Genomic DNA, 27,881 nt, shown 5'->3' on the forward strand with positions numbered 1-27,881 from the left:
TTAGCTGAACTTCTAAAGTCTGCCTTCGTATGACTTTGACAGTGTACCAGCTGCAGTTTCGTACATTTCTCTGCATATTTGATACGATGTTCGATGGCTTGCTTCTCCTCATTACTTGTGCAATATCGTGAGGCAGCTTCGTATAACGCACATGCCTTATTGAAACTTACCGTCTTATTTCTATTTGTCTTTGCCTTATGCAAATACAAATCCCCGAGACTTTTTAATGCCTCACACTCTAAAACCTCGTCTTCCTTACTTATAGCGTGGACCAGCCGGGGAGGGTCTTTTTAGCGAATGCCCACAAACGCCCACTCTGGAGAAGTCCGCGCTGCACGAATCTCATTTTTTTTGCTTGGAATATGTCCACGTTGTGCTCCCATATATTAATCCTGAGTTTCAAGTCAATCCATCCACCCAAAGTGACATAAATCAAAGTTTACGATTTTCGATGGTCTTTTTAGCGAACGCCCAACAAAATGTCTTTTTAGCGAATGCCCACTATATCCACAAAAATATCCGCCGTCGCGCAACGGCACCTAAACCTACCGCCACAAACTTGTTCAAGATGGTGTCCCATTAATGTGTACGGAGTTTCCGTGCTCTACAAGCATTTTAAGTCCCTGTTTTTGGTTAAAATGTGCGGCGCCGATACTACTATACTTTAACTATTACAATTCAAGATGGCGGGCGCTAGTCACGTGACCTCATTGCGGGACTGTTCTATAAGTATCGCGGGAGGGACTGGTGTAGCATAGCTTATCATACAACTATTTAGAGTGAATTCTGAACAAGTTTTTCAATTCATAGTGCTATAATCTGACTGATATTTACATTGTGGTCCTTTTTTTCTGTGTTCTTCTTCTGTTTGAGGAAATTAGTGCAAATATGGAACTTGATTTACCTCACCTCAGTGCCCAATTAATCAATAATAATTTAATGTAACAAACAAGGCTCAGACACAAGTGTTATAAACCTGACTGGGGCCCAGTTAACCAATACTAGTAAAACATAGCTACTTATTATTAACAAAACTATTTACATTATAATAAAACTCTTCACCAAACTGCAGACTTTTCTTACATTTATTTATTACAGCAACATTGTTACAATGAGGAGTTGCTTAGATGAGTATCTGTTACAGTGTGTACAAACTTTTTTCAAATACAAACATTTATTTCATTTCACTTCCTAGATATTTTTTACAGTATTGTGTGCAGAAAAATGTGAACACATGCTATTAATAGCCTAATAAAATACTGAAATATGGCATGAGTGGGCTCCTCTTCAGTACAGAAATGAATTGTTTTATAACAAGTTATGATGTAGAAAATTTCAATTGTACAATGTATCCTTTATTAACATTTACAAACAAGTTGTTGTTTCTCTTCTTAATAAATTGACAACAAACTTACGTATGCCTATATATTCCTTAAATTCTTAATTGCTAGTGTGCCAATTACTGTAATTCCTTCTTTTCTTCAATGTACTTTTATGTTCAAGGTTTTCACAGTGACATCATTATTCTTGGTGACTATATAAATTATGTATAACAAAGAATTCATTTACCGTTAACATTTAGTTCCGAGAACACGTTGAATTTTCTCACACTGTTAAAGTTTGGTACCGAGAAGACAAAGTGAATTACAGTATCTACAATTAAGTTTTACGCTAGAGTCATTCATGCACAATGCAACTATACTGTACCACTAAGTACTATATAATGGCTAACATTACCAGACCAGGATGTTTTAACTAACTATTTTAAGTTAACAAGTCTGTTTGTAAAAGACCGATTAACTGTCATCCAAATTTGCAATTGAAAGAATAATTACCATTACCTTTTCTTTTTCATGTTCAGATGGATATACTATACATACACAACACACACAACAATTTATAAACTGTAACATTTTCAACTATGAAAATTCATAAATCTTATTCTTTAATTATGCAAATTCATCACATAAAGCTGATTCTTAATATAATAGTTGCCAGTTAACATTGATAACTTTGGGAATTGTCATCCCAAACCACTGTCACCTTTATCACTACTTTTCTTGCTTCTTAACTAAAACACAGATCATTTCACATTACCCATCTCTACAAGCATAATGCCTTGAAACTTGTATGGTACATGCCAACTGTGAAAGTCCTGTCCTGGGCTTGCAGTATTAAAGAACAATACATTGAAATAGGCCTGAGGCCCATCGGTACTGTGTACATTAGGAAATGTTAGGATTGACGCTAAAAGAGCATTTTTGACATGTAATGCTATTCAGTAAGTGTGAGTTCAAATGTTTTTAAGTCATTAAACATGGACATTTGGATACAGATACATTACTTTTTCTGCACAAATATACAGCTTTATCATTAACTTGTTTCATTAGAGTCTACTTGTATTGATACATTAAAGACTTGTCAGTAGTGTTTAACTATAAGTATAACAGATCTCTGTACAACAAGTCATTGACCCAGAGCCTTTTCATCACCAAGACTTCCGATACTATCTTAATAATTTATCTATTTCATATACTACAGTAAGGCTAGGGTCATTGGCACAGAGCTGCTGGAAAGTTGTTCACTTCTCCCATCGATGTCGTTGACATTGTTTCCCTTGTAGTTGTACGTCAACTTTATTCTCCTGATTGGTGCCTAAAAAATAAAACATTAGAAACAAGTAAGAACCACAAAGAGAAAGTGTTACTGAAATGTTGCAAGAACCGTCTTTTTTTGCCAAGGACTTGTCCATGGTCAACACAGGATTTCAGTTTCAATTTCATTGAAATGGTCTGACAAATGTCAAAGACACAAAAAGTCTAGTAGACTTCAGAATATGTTATTGTGACAGCTTTTTGATGAGCTGTTCATAATCTTTGGTGATAGTCCTGCTTTTCCATGATCCCAAGATCACTTTGAGGCCTTGTTGATAGGGAATTATACATACAATAAAACCTGACTCACTTTCTGTGGGTTGAGGATCTTGATGACCTGTGTGACCACTCTTATGTTGGATGCGGGAACCACACTACCAGATGGTGACTGGAGCTGAAGCTGGAATGTCTATGGGAAGCAATACAGGACAAAGTTAGCATAACAATTTCCTCCCATTTTTATCCTTTTTCATATTTCTGCAGCTGAATTAACAAACTTCAGAGTTGCAGTTTGAGAGGATTTAGCTACAAGAAGTTAGACCACCTTCATTAAGTCTCCTGGAAAAAAAATTGTGTACAGCAGTATGACAAGTTGCTCAAACATATGACTGCCTACAAAACAATCATCAAAATCGGTTTGATATGTTGCAAGATACATTAGAAACTGTTTCTGAAAAAATAACACCTTTCAGCAAAGGTAGTGTCACATACCTTTGGAACTGCAGCCTGGAACACAAACTCATGCATGGGTGTATCTGTGCTGTTGGTGGCCGTCAGTGTGATGATGACTACGTTATCATTGCTGTTGTCCTTCTGGAAGCTGAACTCGATCCTGGAAACACAATACACAGACTGGTCAGTATCCCATTAGCTTCTTTCCCTCAACCTGTGTAAAACTGTTTAAGATCAGATGATATCCACACTAGTTGCACACTGCAGAGCACGATGAAAAGAAGAAGACATGTAACAACATTTTAATAGATTAATTTGCAGTAGTACCAGTCCTTATTGCTTTGAAAAAGGTGGCAGTCACCAACACGTCCACTGATGTTAATCCAATGGTTGTCAATGGAAAACTTTGTCCTTTATTCATTAGAGTATGTGAGAAAGGACAACTTTAAGCCTACTGCACACTCTGACGCCGCATCTTCAGAAAAGATGCTGGAGCCGCATATTCTACATTTTGAAGCTTTATTCGAGCCAACGTGCAAAAACGTTTCACTGTGTGGCTTCTTCAGTGCTTTGCTCTCGAATCATTCACTTCTTCATGTTATAGATGTGTCCAACAAAATGAGCAGATGAACCAATGAGAGAGTATCTGTTGTTGTAATAGTTACCTAGGTTGTTGGCAGACATTTGCATGGCTGGTTGTGGAGTGACACCATCCATCAGGGCTCCCAACATGTCCACCTGAGGCTGGGGGGCGCTCATACCAGGCACCATGGGAGCTGGACCTGCAATGGCATAGATCGACTGCAAATTGAAGACTTGTAATGGAATTTGTTCATCCAATCACCCATATTTATACATCAATGGGCTATGTACAAAAGTGGCTATATCAGTACATGGTCTGAACAAGTTATGCCTGGTTGTTTGGCATCGTGTGGCATAATGGTGAAGGTTTTTAGCCCCAAACCAAGAGGTCCTGACTTGTTCTGACATGCCTCTAGGTTGTGCCCTTTACACAAGTGGGATGACTGGGGCACAGGCTTTTAGCCAGGCACCTGTCAAGGCGTCATCTGGACGCCCTTTTCTTAGAATAACAAGAAATCTGATGTGCTGGACGCCCTTACACTGGGGAGCAGATTCTCTGACGAACATGAAATTCTGATTGACCAGGGATGCTACCAGGTCATCTGTGGTGACAGTCTTCTACTGTGACCTCCGTAACAGTATTTTTACCTCGTAAGATACCTTAGAATGCACTATTTTGACTTAAAATCATCAAAAACTCTGCACCATGGAAGGTGGATGCCCCAGACCCCCCTGCAATAGTCACTTACCACGACTCACCAATAACTTTGGACACCCTGTAATAAAATCCTAGCTAAAAGCCTGCTGGGGCAGGGCTTGGCCCTCCCCCTAAGAAGTCCAGCAATGCATTACCCTGTAGGGCAGGCAAACAGCAATCTTAGGATTTGTTGGCAAACAGCAATCGTTAGGATTTGTTGTACTGTTCAAGGAAAATGAAAGTGGTCTCGATCCAGTTTTAGCTAACTGAAGAGCTAGTCTTCCACTGGTCGTGACAGAAAAGAAAGACACTATGTACAGGTTCATTGTTCCAGGGAAGTAATCCCCTAGCTCTTTTTTTGACAAGCACAATGGACAGTAGACTGCAACCCTTTCCAGTAGTGTGCATGTCTGGTGAGTGACACAGACGGAATCAAGCTCATGTCTTCTAGTTCCAAAGGCAGTGCCGCTATCCACCGGACTACGCATGCTACATGCCGTTACAAAAGAAGTTGTTAACTCATGTCCACAAGAACAAGCCTATAAAGCTACTTCAGACCTTTACAGGAGTATAAATCTGACTCGATTGAACATTTGATGGTTAGAATACTGACCTCTTCCTGTTTGACAGCTGCTTAGGCCTTGCAGGAGGTGAAACTGTCGTGTTCTCTCCATTTGTGTTTGCTTCTCCCTCTCCTTTACTTCCTACCTTGGCATCTAGACCAGACCTAAGGGAAGAACAGCATGCTAGAGATTAAAACATGAACAATCAAGAGAGCCACCAGCTGCCTTGTTAGTGTACTGCACCATTTCAGACATACAATGCGAAGAGAATATACGGGTTAGCTTGAACTACAAGGTCTGTAACTGTGAGCTTGTGATGCCCAGTTTTCTATTTCTTGCTTGCCAAAAGCCTCTCAAATTCCTTTGTAACCTAGACTCTCATACTTATTCAGACTTCTGAATGTGTTTTTATCATGACACTACATTGGTTCAATCCATGATGGTTAGCTGATATACCTGACAGTGTGTAACTTACGGTATATATTGTCTGTGTAAAGCATGTGCTGAGCTTCATCACTGCAGTCAGTGTGAAGGATTTTTTGACAGCTGTCGAACCAGAACTTTTTATAATTTTCTTCAGTATGTCTAAAACCTGACAACTTCTGTCACCTGCATAGTGAGAAATCTTGGTCACTTCTGTTGTACATGTCACCAATATTACTTTAGTGCTATACACTCACATATGCAATAACTTCCATTACTAAACGCTTGTAAGGACAGTGGCACATTTGCATGAGAAAAACAGTTTTACACAAAATTACAGTGGTAAACATTATTCCAGTGGCAACCATATTTGCTCATCCTTCCACAATTACTCCATCACTGCTAGTTAAACATTCACTACTTATACCTATAATTAAAATGCCTTCTCAAAATAACGGTTGTTCAAAGCTTCATCCCACCATACTTTAAGATGCTGGTGGGTCTTAAAGACACATTCCTGAAGGCAGGGACTCACCTGAAGAGGCTCTTCTTCTCCACCTGACCTGACATAAGAAGATATCCATACTCCCCAACACACCAGTAGGCCACCTGGACCAGGGGTTGCTGTACAGGGAGAAACTTTAGTAACAATTGGTTTCTTGTATTCACTTAAAACTGCACTTTCAAGGTATGACCAACATTAGGCTTCTGTATACCCAAAGCTTCTGTAGAAAAAAGGTTCCATGTGTAGTGGAGAGGGAGTGTATGATTCAGGGGTAAGTATGGAGTATTTGTTAACAGATTTGCAAAACTGCAACTAGTTTTAAATTGAATAAATGTACTAACTTATATCTAACTCATATAAACTATATCTACTGAGTATTTAATTTAGCATTCTTCACTTACATGTCGGCAGCTATGCAGATGTTGGAAGTGCAGTCTACTTTAAAGATGGGGTCCGCCTTCTCCAAGAAGAAAATAAGCTTTTCATCATCCCTCGTACATTGTTGCTGTACATCAGTGCAAAGCTCAACTCCATTGATCTTCTAATTATAGTGCACAATGAGAAACAATAGATATTCAAGTAGTGGAACACACTAGAAAACACAAGTCTTGGGAGAAGAAGAGTTTACAAAGCAGGTTAGGACTTCCATGACTTTTGTTTCTGTGGCAAAGCGGTTAAGCAACCACCGCTGCCTGGCCAACTGTATCCAATTCCATGGATCCGAGTTCTATCCCAGTCGGCTCAACTCATACGTATTGTAAGGGTTTGCATTCGTCTTTTGGCAGGAAAATACATGTAAAAGGGGGGTCCCGTGTCTAGCACGTTTAACAGCCTCATAACTCAGTTTGGGCACTTACTGGCTGCAATAATACACCAAGGTGAATATGAAATTTTCCTGCCACTTACTTTCTAATGGAGATGTCAGACAGGAAAATGGGGCGGAAAGCCCTGTCCAATCTGAAAAGAGGGTCTACATAGGGGTTTCTGGCAATGCTTAGTTATTATTGAGCTTCACGTTATAGGTGGTGTCTGTATATCTATTCAACATTGGAAGGTTTGCAATAGCAGCTGTAACTTCACTGGATCTCTAAATGCAACCGTACAATGATATTAGGTTGTCTGACACTTAGGCCACATATACATGTACATCATGTGCACAGCTGAAATAAACATAAGCTAAAATATACCTCTAACTTGGGAATTATTTACAGTATCGTATGAAATTAGACTAAGTAAGCAAAACGGTGTTACCAGTCTACGAACCTGTTGTGCTTAACTCATGGATCCAATTGAAACCACATCGCTCACTCACTGAGGTGGAAGCTGTATGGGGGCATCATGATGGACAATGGTGTGTGTCCAGAACTTCCTCTTCATAGCTGCACTGTTATCTGAGAATTAATTCAGATGTGTTAAGATCTCTCAATAACCAACAAAACTTTAAACATCATCAAACTCAGGAAAGAGCTTAGAAGTTGTAAATGTAACTAGACAAGTACCACACAGTGAACTAAACTCCAGAATAGTTGCCACGGACTGCATATTGCAATGGAAGGTATAAACACACCCCTCTATAATGTAGACTTAATACTTGACTTGACTTTATTGATGATGAGAACAGTAGTGCCTACATATTATTAACTCATGCAGGGCTCGAAATACCTGCACTGGTGCAAGAAACATTGAAAATTACCTGCACCTGTTCTCATCCATGTGAGCATGGTCCTGGATGAGCTTCATGAAAGACTCAAAATTGGCCTTGTTCTTTGTCACACCTCAGCACTTACAGACCTATGGAGGATGCTGTTGCCATACCCAATTCCACCTGTGGCGAAGGAGACAAACAGTTTAATATCAATACATCAAGCAAAAAACAGACCTACGAAGCTTTTCTTCTCGCAATGTAACCAATCCCACAGTCTAAGCCTTTAATAAGATTAAAGACCCAACTCCATCGATTTTACTGGTCATACACTTATACAGTTACAAGCCGCTTAATTGCAGACCCCATTTGCCAGTGCTTTTCGTGCAATTATTCGAATGGTGCAACAAGTTATTAACTTGAACCGCACCACCCTTGGCTTTGGGGATTTCGTGCAATGAACCGAATTGTGCGATTTTCCGCGGTGCAATTAACTGGCTTCTACTGTGCAATGAAACATGCAAAATGACTTAAGGTTTTACTATTTACTGCCTACAGCTCTACTTTGGCCACAGGAAATAAATTTTATAGATGACATCAGCGCGCTCATGATTTCAGAAAAATGCAATTTTTTTTTCTCTTCGGGGATGGTCATGTAGAACAAAATAGGCAAACATGTTGTTGTTCCACTAGTTCACTTCTATAAGACAAGAATGAAGTAGTTGTAATGCCACGTTGTGTCACTTCAAATCTTGGTACGGAGTTTATGGTGTTATATAGTGGTGTGCAGTATTGGCCTCACTCCCTACCTGACGTCAGCCTCTCACGTCAGGTTGTACTGTTGGAGGGCTGCAGGATCTCCACTTTACTGAATTAGCGGCCCAGGTCCAGGCTCTTTGGGCCTGAGTCAGGAATGGCACACAACTGTAACAGGAACTTCATTGCCACGGTGATCTGGACAAGGTGCAGCTTTTGGCAATCAGTCACCATCTCTGTTGAAAATAAAACAAAATGATCTATACACAATCATTATACAGGTTATATATTCCCTGGAGTGTGCGCTGCATGCATTTTCACTGGAACGGACAGGCAAGCTATTGAAAATGCTGGCAATACTCTTCAATTGCTTAAAAATTGTGAATACTTTTACCTTTTACAGAAATACAATGTCCTTATCATCTTTATGGGATTTCCCATTAGGTACTAGTAGATTTGAAACAGCAACTGAACCAGGCGCAAATGTTTTGGGTGCAAAATAATCATCCATAACCAGGCTACATGCTTACAACAGAACATATTCTGCTACTGTACCCACCTTAACCGAGTAGATGGGAATCCCTCTCAGATGAAAGCCTTAAGAGGCATCATGTCTTCATGTCTTGTTTTATCTTTTGTCTTGGATTATGCAAGTAAAATGTATCTACCACAAGGTTTGCAAAGCTGAGCTTTTGCACCTAGATTACAAAAATTATACATATACACAAGTCTTTTGACTGAATGCAATGTTAAACTTTACATTTGATAAGTAATGTTACAAAGGAATTCTTACTTCTAACAGAGTGCACTTTTACCATAAATGACAAAGGTATTATGGCAACTGCAATTATGCAAATTATGTCCATAGACAGACAAACACATAGACAGAAAAAACAAGACAGACACATTGGAAACAGACTACTTTTTGCAACATTTCCTTCACAGGTCCAGAACAACAAGGAAGTACTTGTTGCAAAATTTCCTTCACAAGTCCAGAAAGACAAGGAAGTACTTTTTGCAACATTTCCTTCACAAGTCTAGCCAAGGAAGTACTTGTTGCAATGTTTCCTTCACAAGTCCATGAAGACAAGGAAGTACTTTTTGCAACATTTCCTTCACAAGTCTAGCCAAGGAAGTACTTGTTGCAATGTTTCCTTCACAAGTCCATGAAGACAAGGAAGTACTTTTTGCAACATTTCCTTCACAAGTCTAGCCAAGGAAGTACTTGTTGCAATGTTTCCTTCACAAGTCCATGAAGACAAGGAAGTACTTTTTGCATGATTTCCTTCACAAGTCTAGCCAAGGAAGTACTTGTTGCAATGTTTCCTTCACAAGTCCATGAAGACAAGGAAGTACTTTGGCACAGCAGTTCCTTTTGTTCTGACCTGGTTTCTTGCCACCACGGGAATTTGGTGTGGTGACTCGTAACCTTCCATCAGTTGAAACTGAGGTACTTTTATCGACCTTGTACTTCATGAACTGCGCAAAATGATCATTGCGTGAGTCTGTGTCCATTGTGGTCCAGACATCGATGGACTTATAGAAGCGAGCGTACGGTTGGCACAGTACAAGGTCGCCCTGTCCCGCCAGTGCAAGTCGCAAGTCATCATACTGTGATTTGACAAGCTTTTCAAGCGTGACAACCAGGTCTGTCAGAGAAAGAGTTTTCCTGTCCACCGCCCGCTTCAGGACGCTGTTGATACTTTCGCAGTTATTGTTGGTCCAGTTGCCAAAGGAGGCTGTCCAGGGACATTTAACTCTTGTGTTGAAGTTGTCCTCCATTGGCTGTGCCACATAACGTTTGAAATACGTGTCAAACTGTGGTGCATGTTCCATGTAGTACGCTCTGCATTTGGCAATCCTGCTCCTGAATTGCTTTTCGTCATCAGAATGACTCACGCCTTCCTTTCCAAAGAGGGCCTTTTTGATATTTTTTACTTCAGCCTCAGGCACACCAATCTTTACAAGTTGGGCTTTAATGTTTTCCTTGAGATGCCGCGTACAGCAAAGACTGCATGACATTGGAAAGGCCTTCTTCATGCCATTCCGCAAGCCTCCTTCATCATCTGACCCAAGCACAGGTGGAGAGGGTGCATCATGCAGTTTTGCCGACAACTCTGCAAAGAAATCGTAGTAGGTACCCATGTCAGAATTGTCATGCAGATACATGGGTCCAATGAAGATGGGGTGGTTACCTGTTTTCCTTCTTTTCACAGCCAAGTGCTTGAAAACACCAACAGTTACATGAACTTTTGTCAGGTTGAAGGTCTTGTCAAATCCGAGCACTGCACCTTGTGCCGGCTGAGCTGCACAACAAAAGCGTTTCATGTCCTGGATTTGTTGGTCAGTGTACAAGGTTACAGTGGGGACCTTGTTGCTCATAACCTTCACACTCCTTACAAAGTGGCCGTGTGTCTTTGTCATTGACTGCACATTTTGAATGTGGTCAGCAAAGTTTGCATAGCTCCCGTGGGTTTGCTGCTGTTTCTTGGTCTCACGGTGCTTGGCATTTACAATCTGCCTGGTAGAGCTTAGACCATCCAGCTTCATTTCCTTGTTATAGAGTTCCTGCCAAATCCGCTTGGGAGGCTGGAACTGTGCTTTGCTCTTGACCTTGTCGAGCAGAACTGGATCGGTGCGGAGGTACTCTCGAGGGTTGATGTTTCTGCTGCGTCCATGGGGCTTGCGACCAGGAAATCTGCCCAGGTACTCAGCAACAGCAATCTTTGGTAACTCTGTGTTGTCCTGGGTAATCCAGGAAATGCGGCGTTTGTACTCCTGGCTATTCGTGTGATAGGAATACGCACGGTGCAACACAAAAACCTGATCAGGCTGGGGCTGAGGCTGCAAGGCTGTAAAGATAGGAAGCCGACGGCCACCTCGGATACGTTTCCGATAGACAGTCCCGTACAGTCCATCCTCGAGCTTAACCTCAGTTGTTCGAGAACCTGCAACATGCACGAAGACGTGCCTGTTAGTTGGTCCACCACTTTTCCAAGCTCCACTATCATCGCATTTGCGAACCGTCTGGTGGCTTTCCTGGCGTTGTACGTTAGCTGTATTGTCAAAGACAAAGTAGCAATCCTGCTTTTGTCCTGGCGGGATGCACTCCAGAGGTGTGACTTCCACGTCTGTCAAGATGTCAAACAGGTCATCACTGGACAGGTAAGTACCTGGTTTTGGTAGGCTGTGGCCTCCAGCTGCAGTGGACACAGGTGTGTCATCTTCATCATCATCACTGCTGCCCTCCGAAGGCGTGGCAGGATAATCTATGTCATACATGTCAAGATTGACACTTCCCTCAGAACCGTCACCCTCATCACCAACATTTGACATTACCTCTAGCAGGTCAGTGAGGGTAGTCGATTCATCACTGATGGACTCTGGGGAGGGTAGCGGTGAAGGGTCAGAGTCTTGACTGCCTGGGGACAAGAATGACAAGCTGGGGGCTACCTCTGGCTCACTGCCTTCTTCATCTTCGGGGCCAGACACGAGGTTGTAACTGTCAATAGCATCCCGAGGTTTTAGCACAACAAAGTGGTCAGCATGGAAGTTGTGGCCTTTAGCAAACCCAGCCTGAGTCCACATCACAGTCACAGCTGTATCACTTGTGGGACGAACTCCACGGCCATGGACCTTGCGGGTGTGGGGATCCGACGCAAGCTCCATGTTCAATCCGGTTGGTGGCAGGTATGTTTGAATGGCAACTCCGAGTGCCGCACTGGCGGCATACACGGTTACCTGATAACTGTAACCACCATCAGAAACACCTGTGACGGTCTTCAACAGTTTCTCGTAGTCAGGCTTCTCAACACGATCATCTTTGACAAGGTCGATGTTGTTGGGGTCCTTGAAGTCGTAGTATGCCTGGTAGGAGAAGATCTCCAGCGCCGTCAAAAGGCGGATGAGCACGTGGTAGTCCTCCTTACCGAACAATCCAAGTGACAGGGCACGAAACAGGCAGTTACCATCGCCAGCAACACGCAAAGGCTCATGGCTACGGAGCATGACAGGATGGAACTCCTTCAGCACCTCTGTAGCTGTAATGTCAACATGGCTGTTGCTATGGTCAACGACAAGAGGACGTTCAGGCATGTAGACATTGTAAGTCTCCTGCAGCAGCAACTCGTTGGACACACCCTGCTTGAAGGCCACACTGGAAGGTGGGAAACCAGCCACAGTTCCCAATCTAGAAGACACAAAATGAGTAGGAATGTTAGAACGTTGGACCTTAGTTGAGAGAGTAGTATCAGTACAGTTGTTGAGAAACAATTGCTATTTTTTAATACTTAAACGTAAAACTGTTCTTTCTGTACCAGTAATACTCCATTACCCTGCTCTATAGAACACAGTACAGCGTAAAAGAGCGCGCCGCTTCCGGGTCCGCTCAGTTGTGCTCGGGACGCTGTGAGAGGCAAATGCGCTCCCGCAAGTTCGTTATCATACTCCTTCACTGATAAATGTCACATATCCTGCACTTTGAGGGACTATCTTATGGTGGAATCATTATGACCAGTGCTAAATAAAGGACTAATTTCTAATGTCATACATGCACCTATTATCATAATAGTCTATATGGAATAGATAAGTATACACGATATACATTGCGTCGTAACGTCATGGTGACATTATCAAAGGATGAGATCTGAAAAAAGATCAGACGGGCACTTTCCCCAAAGATGATACAGGGGTAACCTGACAAATTATTACAAATGTCCAGCGGCGGACCACAGAGACCAGCATTTTATCTCCTCAGACCCAGAGCTAACGTTATAAAGATGATAGTTACAACATTTGTCCATGGAAGTAACATACATGCATGCGAGAATTGTAGTGTATATGTAGACATGGAAATCAATACAAAGAAATAAAAACACTAGAAAAATAATGATCGATGCTAGGAAAAAAATTGTGCCCATAGTGAAAACTTATGCCCATAGTGAAAACTCAATTATTCGAACACACATGTCAACAAGGAGCTATAATTGTTCCACTGCTGTAAGTGCAAAGACACTTCACAAATGAATATTCATGTGCACTCTGAAAACATAGTGGTGACTGTTTTGTACAATTGCTTTCAACTATCAAGGTCACTGGTCTACCCACCAAGACGGTCAGTGTCAAAATGAGAGGTTTCCCTCCTGGCAGGAAGGTTTAGGATATATATAGTAATTCTGAGCCCAGCCGTTGGTTCCATTCGCAGAAGTTTGGAAGGGTTCCGCCTTCTATGTACAGTTTTCCGTTAAATAGGTGGTAACAGTCAATGCAGCTAGTAACAATCCCAGTGTTCGAAATACCCATCTGCAGTCTGCAATTTGCAGAAGGATTTTCAAGATTGCAGAAGAAAAATTAAACAATCTGCAATTTTGCAGAATGAAAAAAATCAGGCTTGGGATTCAATGGTTCTTAATATGCTAGCAAACTAGTGGCATTCTCACCCCTACAACACATTTTAATTTAGTACCTGTATGTTGTCTTGACTTTGTCTTACTTTTGTTTCCTATTGTACTACCAAAAATTTGTCTTCATCTTCTTTGCATATCAATTCATGGTTAGTGTACTATGCAAACTGTATAGTGGATGGTACCTGAAACATCTGATTGTTTCCAAAAATCATATCCTGTTGCTTATTTGGTGTACGGTTTATTAGCATGTTGTTTGGAAGTGGGTGTGATAATAACTAGACTAAGTACATTTATGAATTAATTGGTATACTTCAAGCTGTAGTAGCTCGTCGAGAAGAATATATGGAGGCTTCTGTATTTGCAGAAAATATTTCAAAATTGCAGAACAAAATTTTGACATTCTGCAATATTGCAGAACACTGGAAAAAAGTATTTCGACCACTGAATCCACATACACTTACATGTTTTGTCCATCATCGGACAGCTAATAGTGATGTATAAAACCCAGTACATAGACCAGTGCAGGTTAGGTGCAGGTAGACACCAGAAATACCTGCACAGCTGAAATTTTACCTGCATTAACCTGCATATGTGGGTGATATTTCGAGCCCTGGAAGGCTATCAAGAATTACCTTGAGGACTATGCAAAAAAAACTTTAACCTGAGAGCAAAAGACATGGCAGTGACACGGAAATGGGATGACTTCAAGGGAAAAATGAAGCACACAATGACCCAAATTAAAAGCACATTCCTAGTAAAAATTCATCAAGCATATACAACTTGCCCTGGTTTAACAGAAACTTAAGAAGACACTGCCAGAAGAAACAACGTCTTTACAATAAAAGTAAAAGAACGGGGCTTGACGAAGACTGGAATAAGTACAAGCTTAAGGAAGTAAAGAAAAGAGTCCTAAAAACATAAGAACAGCACACTCATTGACTCAAAATATGTGGCAGTCATACTGGGAGAAGCTATAAATAACTGACAAACCCAAAATATTCTGGTCATACATATAATGCCTGAGGAGACACCTTGTTGGGGTAGCCACTCTAAAGGTGAGGAGAACCATTGTAAGTGGCATTGAGAAAAAAGCAGAGGCACTCAGTTCACATTTTCAAAGTGTATTCACAGCAGAAGAAGGAACCCCTGCACCCCTCCTATGGAACATATAGAAATTTCTACTTATGGTGTAGAAAAAATGTTGCAAGGCCAAAGCATGTGGGCTAGACCAAATATGTGGTTCATCAAAATGACAGTCAGTGACATCGCACCTGTGTTTACTATCATTTTCCAACAGTCGCTTGACACGGTCAGTGATAGATTGTAACAGTCTGATGTTTAAATACCAGTAACCTCTGACCCGTGACGTATAACTGGTACGGTGTGAGCAGCACAGCCTTTCCGGTCTCTCAGACAACTTCCAGGCCGTTTCCTCATGAAAATAGGAGATAGAGCGACAGTTCATCGCGGAACACACACTGTAGTAGTTTGTTAACACATTAAGCATTGTGTTGTAGTTTGAATGCCTGTAAACTTTTATAGCAGGCAAGGTAAGACACCGTACAGGTGAGTAAGGTGTGTTTCTTTTTATAACAGACCAGGTATGACATCGTACAGGTGAGTAAGGTGTGTTTCCTTGACTACAGACTAGGTAAGACACCATACAGGTGAGTAACCTGTGTTTCCTTTGATAACAGACACTAGGTAAGACACCATACAGGTGAGTAACGTGTATTTCCTTTGATTACTAACCAGGTAAGACACCGTACAGGTGAGTAAGGTGTGTTTCCTTTGATTACAGACCAGGTAAGACACCATACAGGTGAGTAAGGTGTGTTTCCTTTTATAACAGGCCAGTTAAGACACCGTACAGGTGAGCAAGGTGTGTTTCCTTTTATAACAGGCCAGTTAAGACACCGTACAGGTGAGTAAGGTGTGTTTCCTTTTATAACAGGCCAGTTAAGACACCATACAGGTGAGTAAGGTGTGTTTCCTTTTATAACAGGCCAGTTAAGACACCGTACAGGTGAGTAAGGTGTATTTCCTTTTATAACAGACCAGTTAAGACACCGTACAGGTGAGTAAGGTGTGTTTCCTTTTATAACAGGCCAGGTAATACACCGTACAGGTGAGTAACGTGTATTTCCTTTGATTAAAGACCAGGTAAGACACCGTACAGTTCAGTAACGTGTATTTCCTTTGATTACAGACCAGGTAAGACACCGTACAACTTTCCTTTGCCTATAGACCAGATAGGGTATTATACAGGTGAGTAAGGTGTCTTTCCTTTGCCTATGGACTAGACAGGGCATTATACAGGTAAGTAATGTGTCTTTCCTTTGCCTATAGACCAGATAGGGTATTATGTGAGGCCAGTACTGGAATATGCAGCCCCGGTTTGGAGTCTTGGACTAACAGTCATGGCAGCTCGAAACCACACAAAAGAGGGCCTGCAGAATCATCATGGGGAAGGGGTAATAAAAACCAGAACTGAACGATTTAGAAACAGCACCGCCCCGTATATTGTACGACTACTGAACGAAAACAATATCCTCTCATGACGTCATGACACAGCTACCTGTAAAGGCCACTTACCGGCGTACATTGCTTTTATGAAATCATGTGCAATATCGGTTTCAGATAATTGTTAAACTTTTTTATTATATATAATGTTTAACGGTAATTCGGCACAGCAATGTCATTCTTAACTGTATATATAGTATTTTTAACAATTGTTCCTGTATCTTTTTTAAATGTAACACGGCAGCAATTCAGGGTCTTACTGACCCTGCTACCTGTATCGTGCAGTTGGATAAGAAATAAACCATTATGATGACACTAAACAATAAAAGACAGGTGGATCTACTCATCTAGCAATACTTGATTTCACTAAAGCCTTCGACAAAGTCCAACATAGCAGACTCATATGAAAACTGAAGTACAGTCAAACTTGTATTCAAGAACCACTCAAGAGACCAAGGAAATATGGTTGTTGACTGGAGTTGGTTGTTGGATAAAACTGGGGTCGGTTGGCTGGTTGGTATAAAAATTACCATAGGCATCTGCTTGTATATGTAATGTATTATTGTTACTTATAAAAAAGTCGTACTGATAAAGTTTTGACCCCCAAAGAGTATATTCAATTCAACTGAGCAAAGAAATACAAAATAATAAAAAAATGTTACAAGAAAACATGCTGAATTGGTGTGTTTACAAGTAATGTTACATTCGTACTACAAGATGTCCAAATTATGCATTGACAACTATTAGTCTCCATGTTGTTATGTAAACTAATTTCAAGAAACCATTGTTTAACAATCAGAGCTGTGTTTATCTGTCAATCAAACAAAAGTTGTCTGTTCCTTAAACAGCCAAAACAAGCTCTTTTAGTTTCTCTATCAGTATGTCAAAATTCCCACTGATGTGCACACTGATATGCTTCCCTGATTTTCACTGGCATGTTAGAGTTGAAAAACATTAAAAATCTGTTAACGACATTATTTCTAACAGATTTTTACTGATGTTTACATGGTGTTATTGTTGTGAGGTTTAGTGTGGATCAAAATTGTTTCTGATGCAAATGTCAGAGCTTACAGAAGTACTCATTTTGAAATCGTTGCTGCTGGGATGGATCAGACACAGCGACTGTCTCTCAATCTTGGTTGTTGAGAGGGGTATGAAAGACCCCTAGGGACTGCAAAAATGTGGTTGCTGGTTGGGGTAAGCAGTTGCTTGTTTAAAAGAGGACCATCACCATGCAAAATAGGACGGGACTGTCTCAGAGTGGTTGTTGACTGGAGTTGGTTGGTGGATGGAGTTGGTTGGTGGATGGAGTTGGTTGGATGGGCAGGTTTGACTGTACTATGGAATTTATTCAATTTATCTTTTTAACAACTTCAAGTGTATATAAATGCACAAAATTTGAGGTATAATATTGTCTGGTGATACAATCAAATTCTTAGATTGAACCGTCGTTATATGAGATATAATGTCATTGAGTGAACATAAGGGTTTTTGTTTTCCAGATCATATGTTGAATGGGACAACATGATGAGGTTGTTGAAGACAGAATGAAATAAAGTAATGTAGTCAACGTATTGGGTGCATTTAGTAGCTCATAACTCAAAGCATTTATTTACTGTGCATGTTGCAAGTAGATTACAGTGTAATTCTGTTCTGTTCTGACAACACGAGCCACCGACAGATGGTTTTCGCATGGATCCAAGTCTAGTCCTCGTCCCTGGAACTTTGGCGCCAATTTTGGGGGCGTGTTATGAATCCTGCTCTCTGATTGGACACTTAACAAATCTGTCCTACCTCGCTTGCAATTCGAATGGTCAACGGCTTTTCATGAGTAAACGATGCGGTTGGCACTGAATATTTGTCACAGTAGGGCAAAAAGTTGTATCAAAGAATGAATTATTTTTCATACCTTGCCAAAGCATCACAAGCTTTGTAACGGTCGCAGTACCTGACGGGCTCTCCAGGGAAGGCAGTTTCCGGCCCCACACAGTTCGGGCAAAGGAAACACAGTCCTGTGTTCTTGGCCTTCCATGCCTTGAAGACTCTGGTTGCAAAGCCCAGGCACTGCCTACGAAGACAAGAACAATCATTAGGTTGACAAAAAACATTTAAATGTTAAAATTGAAGCCATACTCATATATATCAAAGATATGTGGTAACCCTGTCACAACTTACACAAAATAAGTGTAACGTTACCAGGGGACATGCAAGAATTGAGTCGAAATTTTAAAATAATGACTTACCCATGACTCCACAGATTACAATTTGTGCACTTAAGGCAGTCTTCCTTCAATGTACACTGCTTGGAGCACTTCGTGCAGGGATGTTTCGGTGCCATTTTGCAAGATTTTGGGGCGCGACCTTGGGAGGTATTCCTGCAACCGACCGAGTTGAGCAAGATTCGGCGGGAAAGAGAGAGACACACGCCGGAAGTCATGTGACCAAAGGCGTTGTTTTTTTGTGTAAGGTACATGAATAAGTACATTCAAGTTTATGACTGGCGATTATTTATCCAAAATGAAACAATGCCACGTGTTTGTTATGATTGGACTTGTATGTCATGAATATTATGATTTGTTCCTTGTCTCATTTACCGCGATCCTTTGCGGCTCCTTCAAAATGGCCTCTACAAACGGCACACAGGAGACAGACCCTGAGAAAATGGAACATGACTCCACGGCGGCGCAACAACAGGAACTTCTTGGTTCAGCAAAGTATGTATTTGTTAACGACTTCAGATACTTCAGATGAAACAAAGACGTTTAAAGCTCTACTCGATTATAAGATACTTAAAAAAGTTGCGAGGAAGTCTGAAAGTCGTGACCAGTTGTAAGAGGGCCTGCATGCTCTTTTCAGTAAGGCAGCCTATTTCATTTCCCGTAATTCGTAGGGAAAACCATCTTATCTACGTAATTCTTAGCGAGGTGACCAAATTTAGCGTACTTGCCTGCTTCGATTTAGCGTAAGACGCGTACGTAGGGTCCAGTTATTCTGAATTCACAGCGTAAATCGTTGTCGGGACCCCCCATGCAGACCCTCTTGTAAGTTATGTAACTACAGTCAAACCTGCCTGAGCGACCACCTCTTCTCAGCGACCACCTGGCCATTTCGACCACTTTTTCTCGGTCCCGATTTATTTTCCCATTGACGTAAGCATTAAGCGACCTTTTCTCAACGACCACCTGGCCAATGCGACCACGACCGGCCCAAATTGGGACCCATTACGACCGCATCATTTTCAAAATTGAGGTTTTCATCGATTTTTGATGATAACTAGCACGATTTTGTGCCGAAATCGGCCAGTTTTCGTCGGATTTCGGGGTTAAATTTACAGTTTACAGTGTGCCTGTTGTATTTGAGATTAAAGACCTCGCTTCTTTGCGTGCATGCAGTGTGCTTGCTTTATGCCATTAAGCACAATGGAAACCATTTATACTTTCCATCGGGCATGTCGATACTCTCCTCAGCGACCACCTGTCCAAATCAACCGTTTTTTTCCGGTCCCCCGGGTGGTCGTCTTGGGCAGGTTTTACTGTACTTAAATTTGTTGTCATATGTCACCATCCGTCGTGCATGTAACAATGGGGTTCAAGCGTAAGGTGAAAGCCTGATCTGTAAAAAAAAACCAGGAAAATTACGTTTTTGAGATTGAGACTTTGAACGTTTTAGAGGCTTGTTGCTGTTGTCTGGACAAAGAAGGCTAAATAACTTTTTTTTGTATCATAGTCTCACGCTCTTATTGCGCCACATCTAGTAGATTTCTAGAGGGGAAGGCCTCAAAGTCGATTCTTTCACATGCAAAATAGCCAATTAACACTGACCTGGTGGCACGCGAGGGACTGCATTTGCAATTAAGTAACAAGTGTGAAACCTGACTTTGTTTGATCCATTGTTTGTATTGTTCAATACGTATTTTAGCTCCCCAAGTCATACATAGGACCCCAAAAAATTTTTATGTACTTGTCATCAGATTTAAGATGCTGTTTGTCACCTACAGAAACAATGAAGAAAAACCCAAAGACTCAGACACGGAATCTAAGAACAAACAGTAAGTTGTTTGTAGTATTAAAAATTAACAACAATGACGCACAGTACCTGCTTGGTGTGAGTTTATGACATTTACGATAGGCAGGGTGCGAATGGCTATTCACACCTTAGTAATTTTCTGTGACCTGTGAGCAGCAATATGATTGTTCCTCGCTAGAAAGTTACTGGATGTGGTATGTACACGAGGGGGCTGGTGCACCCAAACGCGAATGCAGATGTTACAATATAAGATATCACATTCTTAGGTCACTGTAATGATTACGTTGGCCATAATCGCCCTATGGTTGTTTTAGGTTAGTGGAGTTTAAAGTAAACCATATGAGATTGTTTAAATTGCAAAAAACTTTTTTTGGCTATGTTTCAGGGGAACAGAAGCTGATACCGTGACTGACAAGTAAGTATTTTTGTCCATCGTCCTCAAAAAAAGAATCCATATTTGGTAGTAGCTGTAAAGCAACCATTGTAACATCATTTTCAAGTAACAATTATGAAACCTGACTGTGTTTGATCCTATGTCCATTGTTTGTATTGTTCAATTCATATTTTAGCTCCTCAAGTCATACATATACATGTCATAAGATGTAAGATGTTGTTTGTCGCCTACAGGAACAGTGAAGAGAAAGAAAAAGACTCCAAGTCCAAGAACAAACAGTAAGTTATTAAAAGTTAACAACAATGACGCAATTAATAATACAAAATACGTTAGGAAGTATTGACGCAGATATGATTTATCAAAAGTTACATTACTTCCAGAGGAACTTTGTGTGAAATCTTTACACACCACACCTGATGAGACCCTGGACTGACTTGCAAAGACCTTATGTCATGCTCTTGATACATTGCCTATGCAGACAACCAAACAAAATAGTAAAATTTATTTGCTAGTCATTTGCAACCTATTCAACTTGTTTAAAGGAAAAGACGAGACCTGTCTTTCAAGTGCAATGTCATGAACACATTAGTTCAATGTAAGATGAACGCTCAGCATTTCAAAGATAAATGAAGCTTCGTATGACTTTGCATCTATGAGTTGACTTGAAATGCAGTATTCATAAATGGCCGTCCAAGCCAAAGATATTTGTAACAAATGATTTGTGAAGCACAGACTTGTCCAGAGTGGGCTATACTAGTATACGTGCTGTTGCACGGCCAATATGTTGTGCTGTTTTAAATCATACAATTTTTGTTCATGTGCCATGCTCCTCCACAGTGGCCTTTAATTAAATCCACGCCCCAGCGGCTCACTGAGCTTAGCGGGGCATTTGACCGCTGTGTTAACCAATAGATTGTAATAGCCTTAGGTTTAAATACCCGTGACCTCTGACCCGTGACGTGTGACTATCAGGTGTAGGCAAAGGAAAGACATCTTACTCACCTGTATAATGCCCTATCTGGTCTATAGGCAAAGGAAAGACACCTTACTCACCTGTATAATGCCCTATCTGGTGTATAGGCAAAGGAAAGACACCTGTCTCACCTGTATAATGCCCTATCTTGTCTGAAGGCAAAGGAAAGACACATTACTCACCTGTATAATACCCTATCTGGTCTATAGGCAAAGGAAAGACACCTTACTCACCTGTATAATGCCCTATCTGGTCTATAGGCAAAGGAAAGACACCTTACTCACCTGTATAATGCCCTATCTGGTGTATAGGCAAAGGAAAGACACCTATCTCACCTGTATAATGCCCTATCTTGTCTGAAGGCAAAGGAAAGACACATTACTCACCTGTATAATACCCTATCTTGTCTATAGGCAAAGGAAAGACACCTTACTCACCTGTATAATGCCCTATCTGGTCTATAGGCAAAGGAAAGACACCTTACCTGTATAATGCCCTGTCTGGTCTATAGGCAAAGGAAAGACATCTAACTCACCTGTATATTGCCCTATCTTGTCTGAAGGCAAAGGAAAAACACCTTAGTCACCTGTATAATACCCTATCTGGTCTATAGGCAAAGGAAAGACACCTTACTCACCTGTATAATGCCCTATCTGGTGTATAGGCAAAGGAAAGACACCTATCTCACCTGTATAATGCCCTATCTTGTCTGAAGGCAAAGGAAAGACACATTACTCACCTGTATAATACCCTATCTGGTGTATAGGCAAAGGAAAGACACCTTACTCACCTGTATAATGCCCTATCTGGTGTATAGGCAAAGGAAAGACATCTAACTCACCTGTATATTGCCCTATCTTGTCTGAAGGCAAAGGAAAAACACCTTAGTCACCTGTATAATACCCTATCTGGTGTATAGGAAAAGGAAAGATACCTTACTCACATGTATAATGCCCTATCTTGTCTGAAGGCAGAGGAAAGACACCTTACTCACCTGTATAATGCCCTACATGGTCTATAGGCAAATAAAAGGCAACTTACTCACCTGTATAATGCCCTATCTTGTCTATAGTCAAAGGAAAGACACCTTACTCACCTGTGTAATGCCCTATCTGGTGTATAGGCAAAGGAAAGACACCTTAACCACCTGTATAATGCCCTACATGGTGTATAGGCAAAGGAAAGACACCTTACTCACCTGTATAATGCCCTATCTTGTCTATAGGCAAAGGAAAGACATCTTAACCACCTGTGTAATGCCCTATCTGGTCTATAGGCAAATGAAAGACACCTTACTCACCTGTATAATGCCCTATCTGGTCTATAGGCAAAGGACAGACACCTTACTCACCTGTATAATGCCCTATCTTGTCTATAGGCAAAGGAAAGACATCTTAACCACCTGTGTAATGCCCTATCTTGTCTATGGGCAAAGGAAAGACACCGTTCTCACCTGTGTAATGCCCTATCTGGTCTATAGGCAAAGGAAAGACACCTTACTCACCTGTATAATGCCCTACATGGTCTATAGGCAAATAAAAGACAACTTACTCACCTGTATAATGCCCTATCTTGTCTATAGGCAAAGGAAAGACACCTTACTCACCTGTGTAATGCCCTATCTGGTGTATAGGCAAAGGAAAGACACCTTACTCACCTGTATAATGCCCTATCTGGTCTATAGGCAAAGGAAAGACACCTTACTCACCTGTATAATGCCCTATCTGGTGTATAGGCAAAGGAAAGACACCTATCTCACCTGTATAATGCCCTATCTTGTCTGAAGGCAAAGGAAAGACACATTACTCACCTGTATAATACCCTATCTGGTCTATAGGCAAAGGAAAGACACCTTACTCACCTGTATAATGCCCTATCTGGTGTATAGGCAAAGGAAAGACACCTATCTCACCTGTAAAATGCCCTATCTGGTCTATAGGCAAAGGAAAGACACCTTACTCACCTGTATAATGCCCTATCTGGTCTATAGGCAAAGGACAGACACCTTACTCACCTGTATAATGCCCTATCTTGTCTATAGGCAAAGGAAAGACATCTTAACCACCTGTGTAATGCCCTATCTTGTCTATGGGCAAAGGAAAGACACCGTACTCACCTGTGTAATGCCCTATCTGGTCTATAGGCAAAGGAAAGACACCTTACTCACCTGTATAATGCCCTATCTGGTGTATAGGCAAAGGAAAGACACCTATCTCACCTGTATAATGCCCTATCTTGTCTGAAGGCAAAGGAAAGACACCTTACTCACCTGTATAATACCCTATCTGGTCTATAGGCAAAGGAAAGACACCTTACTCACCTGTATAATGCCCTATCTGGTGTATAGGCAAAGGAAAGACACCTTACTCACCTGTATAATGCCCTATCTGGTCTATAGGCAAAGGAAAGACACCTTACTCACCTGTATAATGCCCTATCTGGTCTATAGGCAAAGGAAAGACACCTTACTCACCTGTATAATGCCCTATCTGGTCTATAGGCAAAGGAAAGACACCTTACTCACCTGTATAATGCCCTATCTTGTCTATAGGCAAAGGAAAGACACCTTACTCACCTGTATAATGCCCTATCTGGTCTATAGGCAAAGGAAAGACACCTTACTCACCTGTATAATGCCCTATCTGGTCTATAGGCAAAGGAAAGACACCTTACTCACCTGTATAATGCCCTATCTGGTCTATAGGCAAAGGAAAGACACCTTACTCACCTGTATAATGCCCTATCTGGTCTATAGGCAAAGGAAAGACACCTTACTCACCTGTATAATGCCCTATCTGGTCTATAGGCAAAGGAAAGACACCTTACTCACCTGTATAATGCCCTATCTTGTCTATAGGCAAAGGAAAGACACCTTACTCACCTGTATAATGCCCTATCTGGTGTATAGGCAAAGGAAAGACACCTTACCCACCTGTATAATGCCCTACATGGTCTATAGGCAAAGGAAAGACACCTTACTCACCTGTATAATGCCCTATCTTGTCTATAGGCAAAGGAAAGACATCTTAACACCTGTGTAATGCCCTATCTTGTCTATGGGCAAAGGAAAGACACCAGTACTCACCTGTGTAATGCCCTATCTGGTCTATAGGCAAAGGAAAGACACCTTACTCACCTGTATAATGCCCTACATGGTCTATAGGCAAATAAAAGGCAACTTACTCACCTGTATAATGCCCTATCTTGTCTATAGGCAAAGGAAAGACACCTTACTCACCTGTGTAATGCCCTGTCTGGTCTATAGGCAAAGGAAAGACATCTTACTCACCTCTATATTGCCCTATCTTGTCTGAAGGCAAAGGAAAGGCACCTTACTCACCTGTATAATGCCCTACATGGTCTATAGGCAAAGGAAATCTACCTTACTCACTTGTACGGTGTCTTACCTGGTCTTAAGTCAAAGCAAACCTACCATACTCACCTGTACGCTGTCTTACCTGGTCTGTAGTCAAAGAAACACAACTTACTCACCTGTACGGTGTCTTGCCTGGTCTGTAGTCAAAGAAACTCACCTTACTCACCTGTACGGTGTTTTATCTGGTGTGTCGTCAAAGGAAACACACCTTATTTACCTGTAAGGTGTCTTAACTGGTGTGTCGTTAAAGGAAACACACCTTAATTACCTTTTACGTGTCTTACCTGGTGTGTCGTCAAAGGAAACACACCTTACTTACCTGTACGGTGTCTTACCTGGTCTGTAGTCAAAGAAACTCACCTTACACACCTGTACGGTGGCTTACCTGGTCTATAGTCGAATGAAACTCACCTTACTCACCTGTACGGTGTTTTTTCTGGTATGTCGTCAAAGGAAACACACCTTATTTACCTGTAAGGTGTCTTAACTGATGTGTCGTTAAAGGAAACACACCTTAATTACCTGTACAGTGTCTTACCTGGTCTGTAGTCAAAGGAGACAGAGATTACTGACACCCGTATAAGTGCAAAAACTTTATTTTCCATTCGCACGCTCGCATTAGTTTTGGTGCTTTGTTGAACGTCATATTTCCAATGGTGGCAAAACTGGTAGAAGAAGTGCAGAGTAAACTATCACATAATCATTAACATACGAACGGTACGCTGTAGTTACCTCATGATAATTTGTAGTCCCTGGTCGTCGGGCTGACACTCTCATGGCCTCTGCCTCGTGATGCATATAACGTTACATTGTTGGGAGGGAAGCCGCTGTCATGTCGTGAAACGACAAGTTTGCAGACATAAAAACTACAACACAATGCTTAATGTGCTTACAAACTAATGTATTTTCCTGCCGCTCTATCTCCTATTTTGATGAGAAAAACGGCCCGGTAGTCTCTGGGAGATCAGAAAGGCTGTGCTGCACACGTCACGGGTCAGAGGTCACGGGTATTTAAACCTGAGGCTTTTACAATCTATCACTGACCGTTTACCAAGTCTTTGTGTCCTGGGTACCCTGGGTAAGAGAACGTCTTTTCCACGCAAAGCATGCTGGGGAAAGCAATATAAACCTGGGAAGGAGAGCTTCCGTGACATAACTCCCCTCTCGACAATCTAGAAGGGTAATCTTAACACCCTCACACTCACAGCGCCACCAAATTAGGTACATTTTAAAATTCCCTTTGATGTAACGTATCAGCATTCTGGCAACATTTTAACTACGAATAGTAAACTTGTGTCTTCTTTTAGCCCCGTTAACTGTCAGATAAAATAATCTTACTAGCTAACTAGGGTACAGTCACACGTTGTATAGAAACGCACATAACTTAAAGGTAATTGAGACAAACGCAAAACAAAACAAAATGGGAGCTGTGGATTCCATGTAGTTTTATTTATAGATTAAGTAAGTCCACAATCTAAACCTATGGCTTCTTCACGGCGCTGGGTACGAGCGTGTTCATGTGCTATGATAAATATTTGACATGATAAAGAACATTGATTTGGAAACTACTAGTATTTTTATGCCATGTTTTTAGCTGATCCTCTTCAAGATGGCCATCTGTCCAAAACAGCCAGTTTTAGCCAGATCTTTCTTTAACAGGTTTGACAATATTTTTGTAACAAACTGTGATGTAGACAAGATTATAAAAGTTATACATTACATCACTCCAAAAGCCTAATATCCTTCGATAAATGTATGATCTTGCAGAACTTAGGTTATCCTTTGGTAATACAGTAAAGACAACCACTTCAGTCCTGTTCTTTTACCTTTCAGGAAGAAACGTTGGAAACATGGATGGAAGAACCGTGGACAGAGAGGAGGAGGGAGAGGCGGGAGAGGAGGAGGGAGAGGCGGGAGAGGAGGAGGGAGAGGAGGAGGGAGAGGAGGAGGGAGAGGAGGAGGGAGAGGAGGGAGAGGCGGACAGAGGGGAGGAAGACGTGGAGGGAGAGGCGGAAAGAAAGGCAGCAACATTTTCGACAAGAACTTTTTCTATGACATGGTGCGGGAGGGGGGGACAGTTAATGTCAACTACAACTGTCGGGTCCAGTGCCCTCAGTGGTATTAAGGGGCACAGGGCCTGACTTACTTATCTTCTTGTATACGGGTTCAGGTTTTGTGCACGTGAAAGATATGCGCGCTTGTTAAAAATCTGTATTACAATATGCAATTAGCTGATTCTCAAGGGATGTAAAATTTTTTTTACTGTTTTAGTACTGGTTTCACCTCCCCGAGGATGATCTGAACTGAACTGAACTGAGTACTGTTTTAAACTCAAACCCTTGAAAAAGATGGCACAAAATATTATTAAGTATCATATGGATGCATTCTATTTAAAAAAATCTTGTCAATATTGTAATGATTTTAAAGGGAATTTTTCGTCTTAAAAAAGATTTGCCCGTGAAACAATCCTCTTGAAAAATGTTGAATGTTATATGATAGAGAAAAACTTTCAGTTTTTATATTTTACAATACAAAACCTCACACTAGTAACATGTGCTAAAAACTGTCTTTTTACGCGCAACTTTTTAAATCTTTCACGCAAATCAAACCCGTTCCCTTGTATATAAGTTACAAATTATTTGTCACAGGATCACTGTTAGCGCAACAATTGAGTTATCTATGGTACAACA

The 27,881-nt window shown here is 41.1% G+C and overlaps 3 protein-coding genes across 4 annotated transcripts; 1 reads left to right on the forward strand and 2 right to left on the reverse strand.

Moving 5' to 3' along the window:
- Positions 1-854: 854 nt before the first annotated feature.
- Positions 855-9,328, reverse strand: LOC118420408. Of its 2 annotated transcripts, XM_035827185.1 has the most exons (11): positions 9,054-9,328; positions 8,548-8,730; positions 7,790-7,921; positions 7,360-7,487; positions 6,498-6,637; positions 6,127-6,215; positions 5,219-5,332; positions 3,992-4,108; positions 3,366-3,486; positions 2,965-3,063; positions 855-2,655 (listed from the first exon to the last, which is right to left on the reverse strand). In XM_035827185.1, the coding sequence occupies exons 6-11, from the start codon at positions 6,159-6,161 to the stop codon at positions 2,536-2,538; spliced, it is 606 nt and encodes a 201-aa protein (XP_035683078.1). In that variant the 5' UTR covers positions 6,162-6,215; positions 6,498-6,637; positions 7,360-7,487; positions 7,790-7,921; positions 8,548-8,730; positions 9,054-9,328; the 3' UTR covers positions 855-2,535. The 2 variants fall into 2 exon arrangements, with proteins under 2 accessions (XP_035683078.1, XP_035683079.1); XM_035827186.1 differs by having other exon boundaries at positions 7,796-7,921; positions 8,548-9,328.
- On the reverse strand, positions 8,612-18,906 carry LOC118421864. The gene is made up of 4 exons (XM_035829367.1): positions 18,666-18,906; positions 18,332-18,490; positions 9,851-12,683; positions 8,612-8,692 (listed from the first exon to the last, which is right to left on the reverse strand). The coding sequence occupies exons 1-4, from the start codon at positions 18,893-18,895 to the stop codon at positions 8,612-8,614; spliced, it is 3,303 nt and encodes a 1,100-aa protein (XP_035685260.1). The 5' UTR covers positions 18,896-18,906.
- Positions 18,907-19,021: 115 nt separating this feature from the next.
- LOC118421865 (probable H/ACA ribonucleoprotein complex subunit 1) lies at positions 19,022-27,316 on the forward strand. The gene is made up of 5 exons (XM_035829368.1): positions 19,022-19,136; positions 20,420-20,470; positions 20,834-20,863; positions 21,076-21,120; positions 27,025-27,316. Exons 1-5 carry the CDS (start codon positions 19,042-19,044, stop codon positions 27,314-27,316), a joined length of 513 nt encoding a protein of 170 aa, XP_035685261.1. The 5' UTR covers positions 19,022-19,041.
- Positions 27,317-27,881: the final 565 nt, after the last annotated feature.

Source organism: Branchiostoma floridae, chromosome 8 (assembly GCF_000003815.2).
Source record: "Branchiostoma floridae strain S238N-H82 chromosome 8, Bfl_VNyyK, whole genome shotgun sequence".
In the NCBI taxonomy this organism is placed as follows: Eukaryota; Metazoa; Chordata; class Leptocardii; order Amphioxiformes; family Branchiostomatidae; genus Branchiostoma; species Branchiostoma floridae.

Coding starts and splice junctions, on each gene's coding strand:
- LOC118420408 (XM_035827185.1), bottom strand. CDS start 6,161: ATGTCAGGTCAGGTGGAGAAGAAGAGCCTCTTCAG. Junction 5,333..6,126: donor GAGAAGAAGAGCCTCTTCAG/GTGAGTCCCTGC, acceptor TTCTTCCCTTAG/GTCTGGTCTAGATGCCAAGG. Junction 2,656..2,964: donor AGATCCTCAACCCACAGAAA/GTGAGTCAGGTT, acceptor TTTATTTTTTAG/GCACCAATCAGGAGAATAAA.
- LOC118421864 (XM_035829367.1), bottom strand. CDS start 18,895: ATGTACCTTACACAAAAAAACAACGCCTTTGGTCACATGACTTCCGGC. Junction 18,491..18,665: donor TGTAATCTGTGGAGTCATGG/GTAAGTCATTAT, acceptor TTGTCTTCGTAG/GCAGTGCCTGGGCTTTGCAA. Junction 8,693..9,850: donor AAAGGAACTGCTGTGCCAAA/GTACTTCCTTGT, acceptor CACCTTGTCCAG/ATCACCGTGGCAATGAAGTT.
- LOC118421865 (XM_035829368.1), top strand. CDS start 19,042: ATGGCCTCTACAAACGGCACACAGGAGACAGACCCTGAGAAAATGGAA. Junction 19,137..20,419: donor GAACTTCTTGGTTCAGCAAA/GTATGTATTTGT, acceptor TGTCACCTACAG/AAACAATGAAGAAAAACCCA. Junction 20,864..21,075: donor GCTGATACCGTGACTGACAA/GTAAGTATTTTT, acceptor TGTCGCCTACAG/GAACAGTGAAGAGAAAGAAA.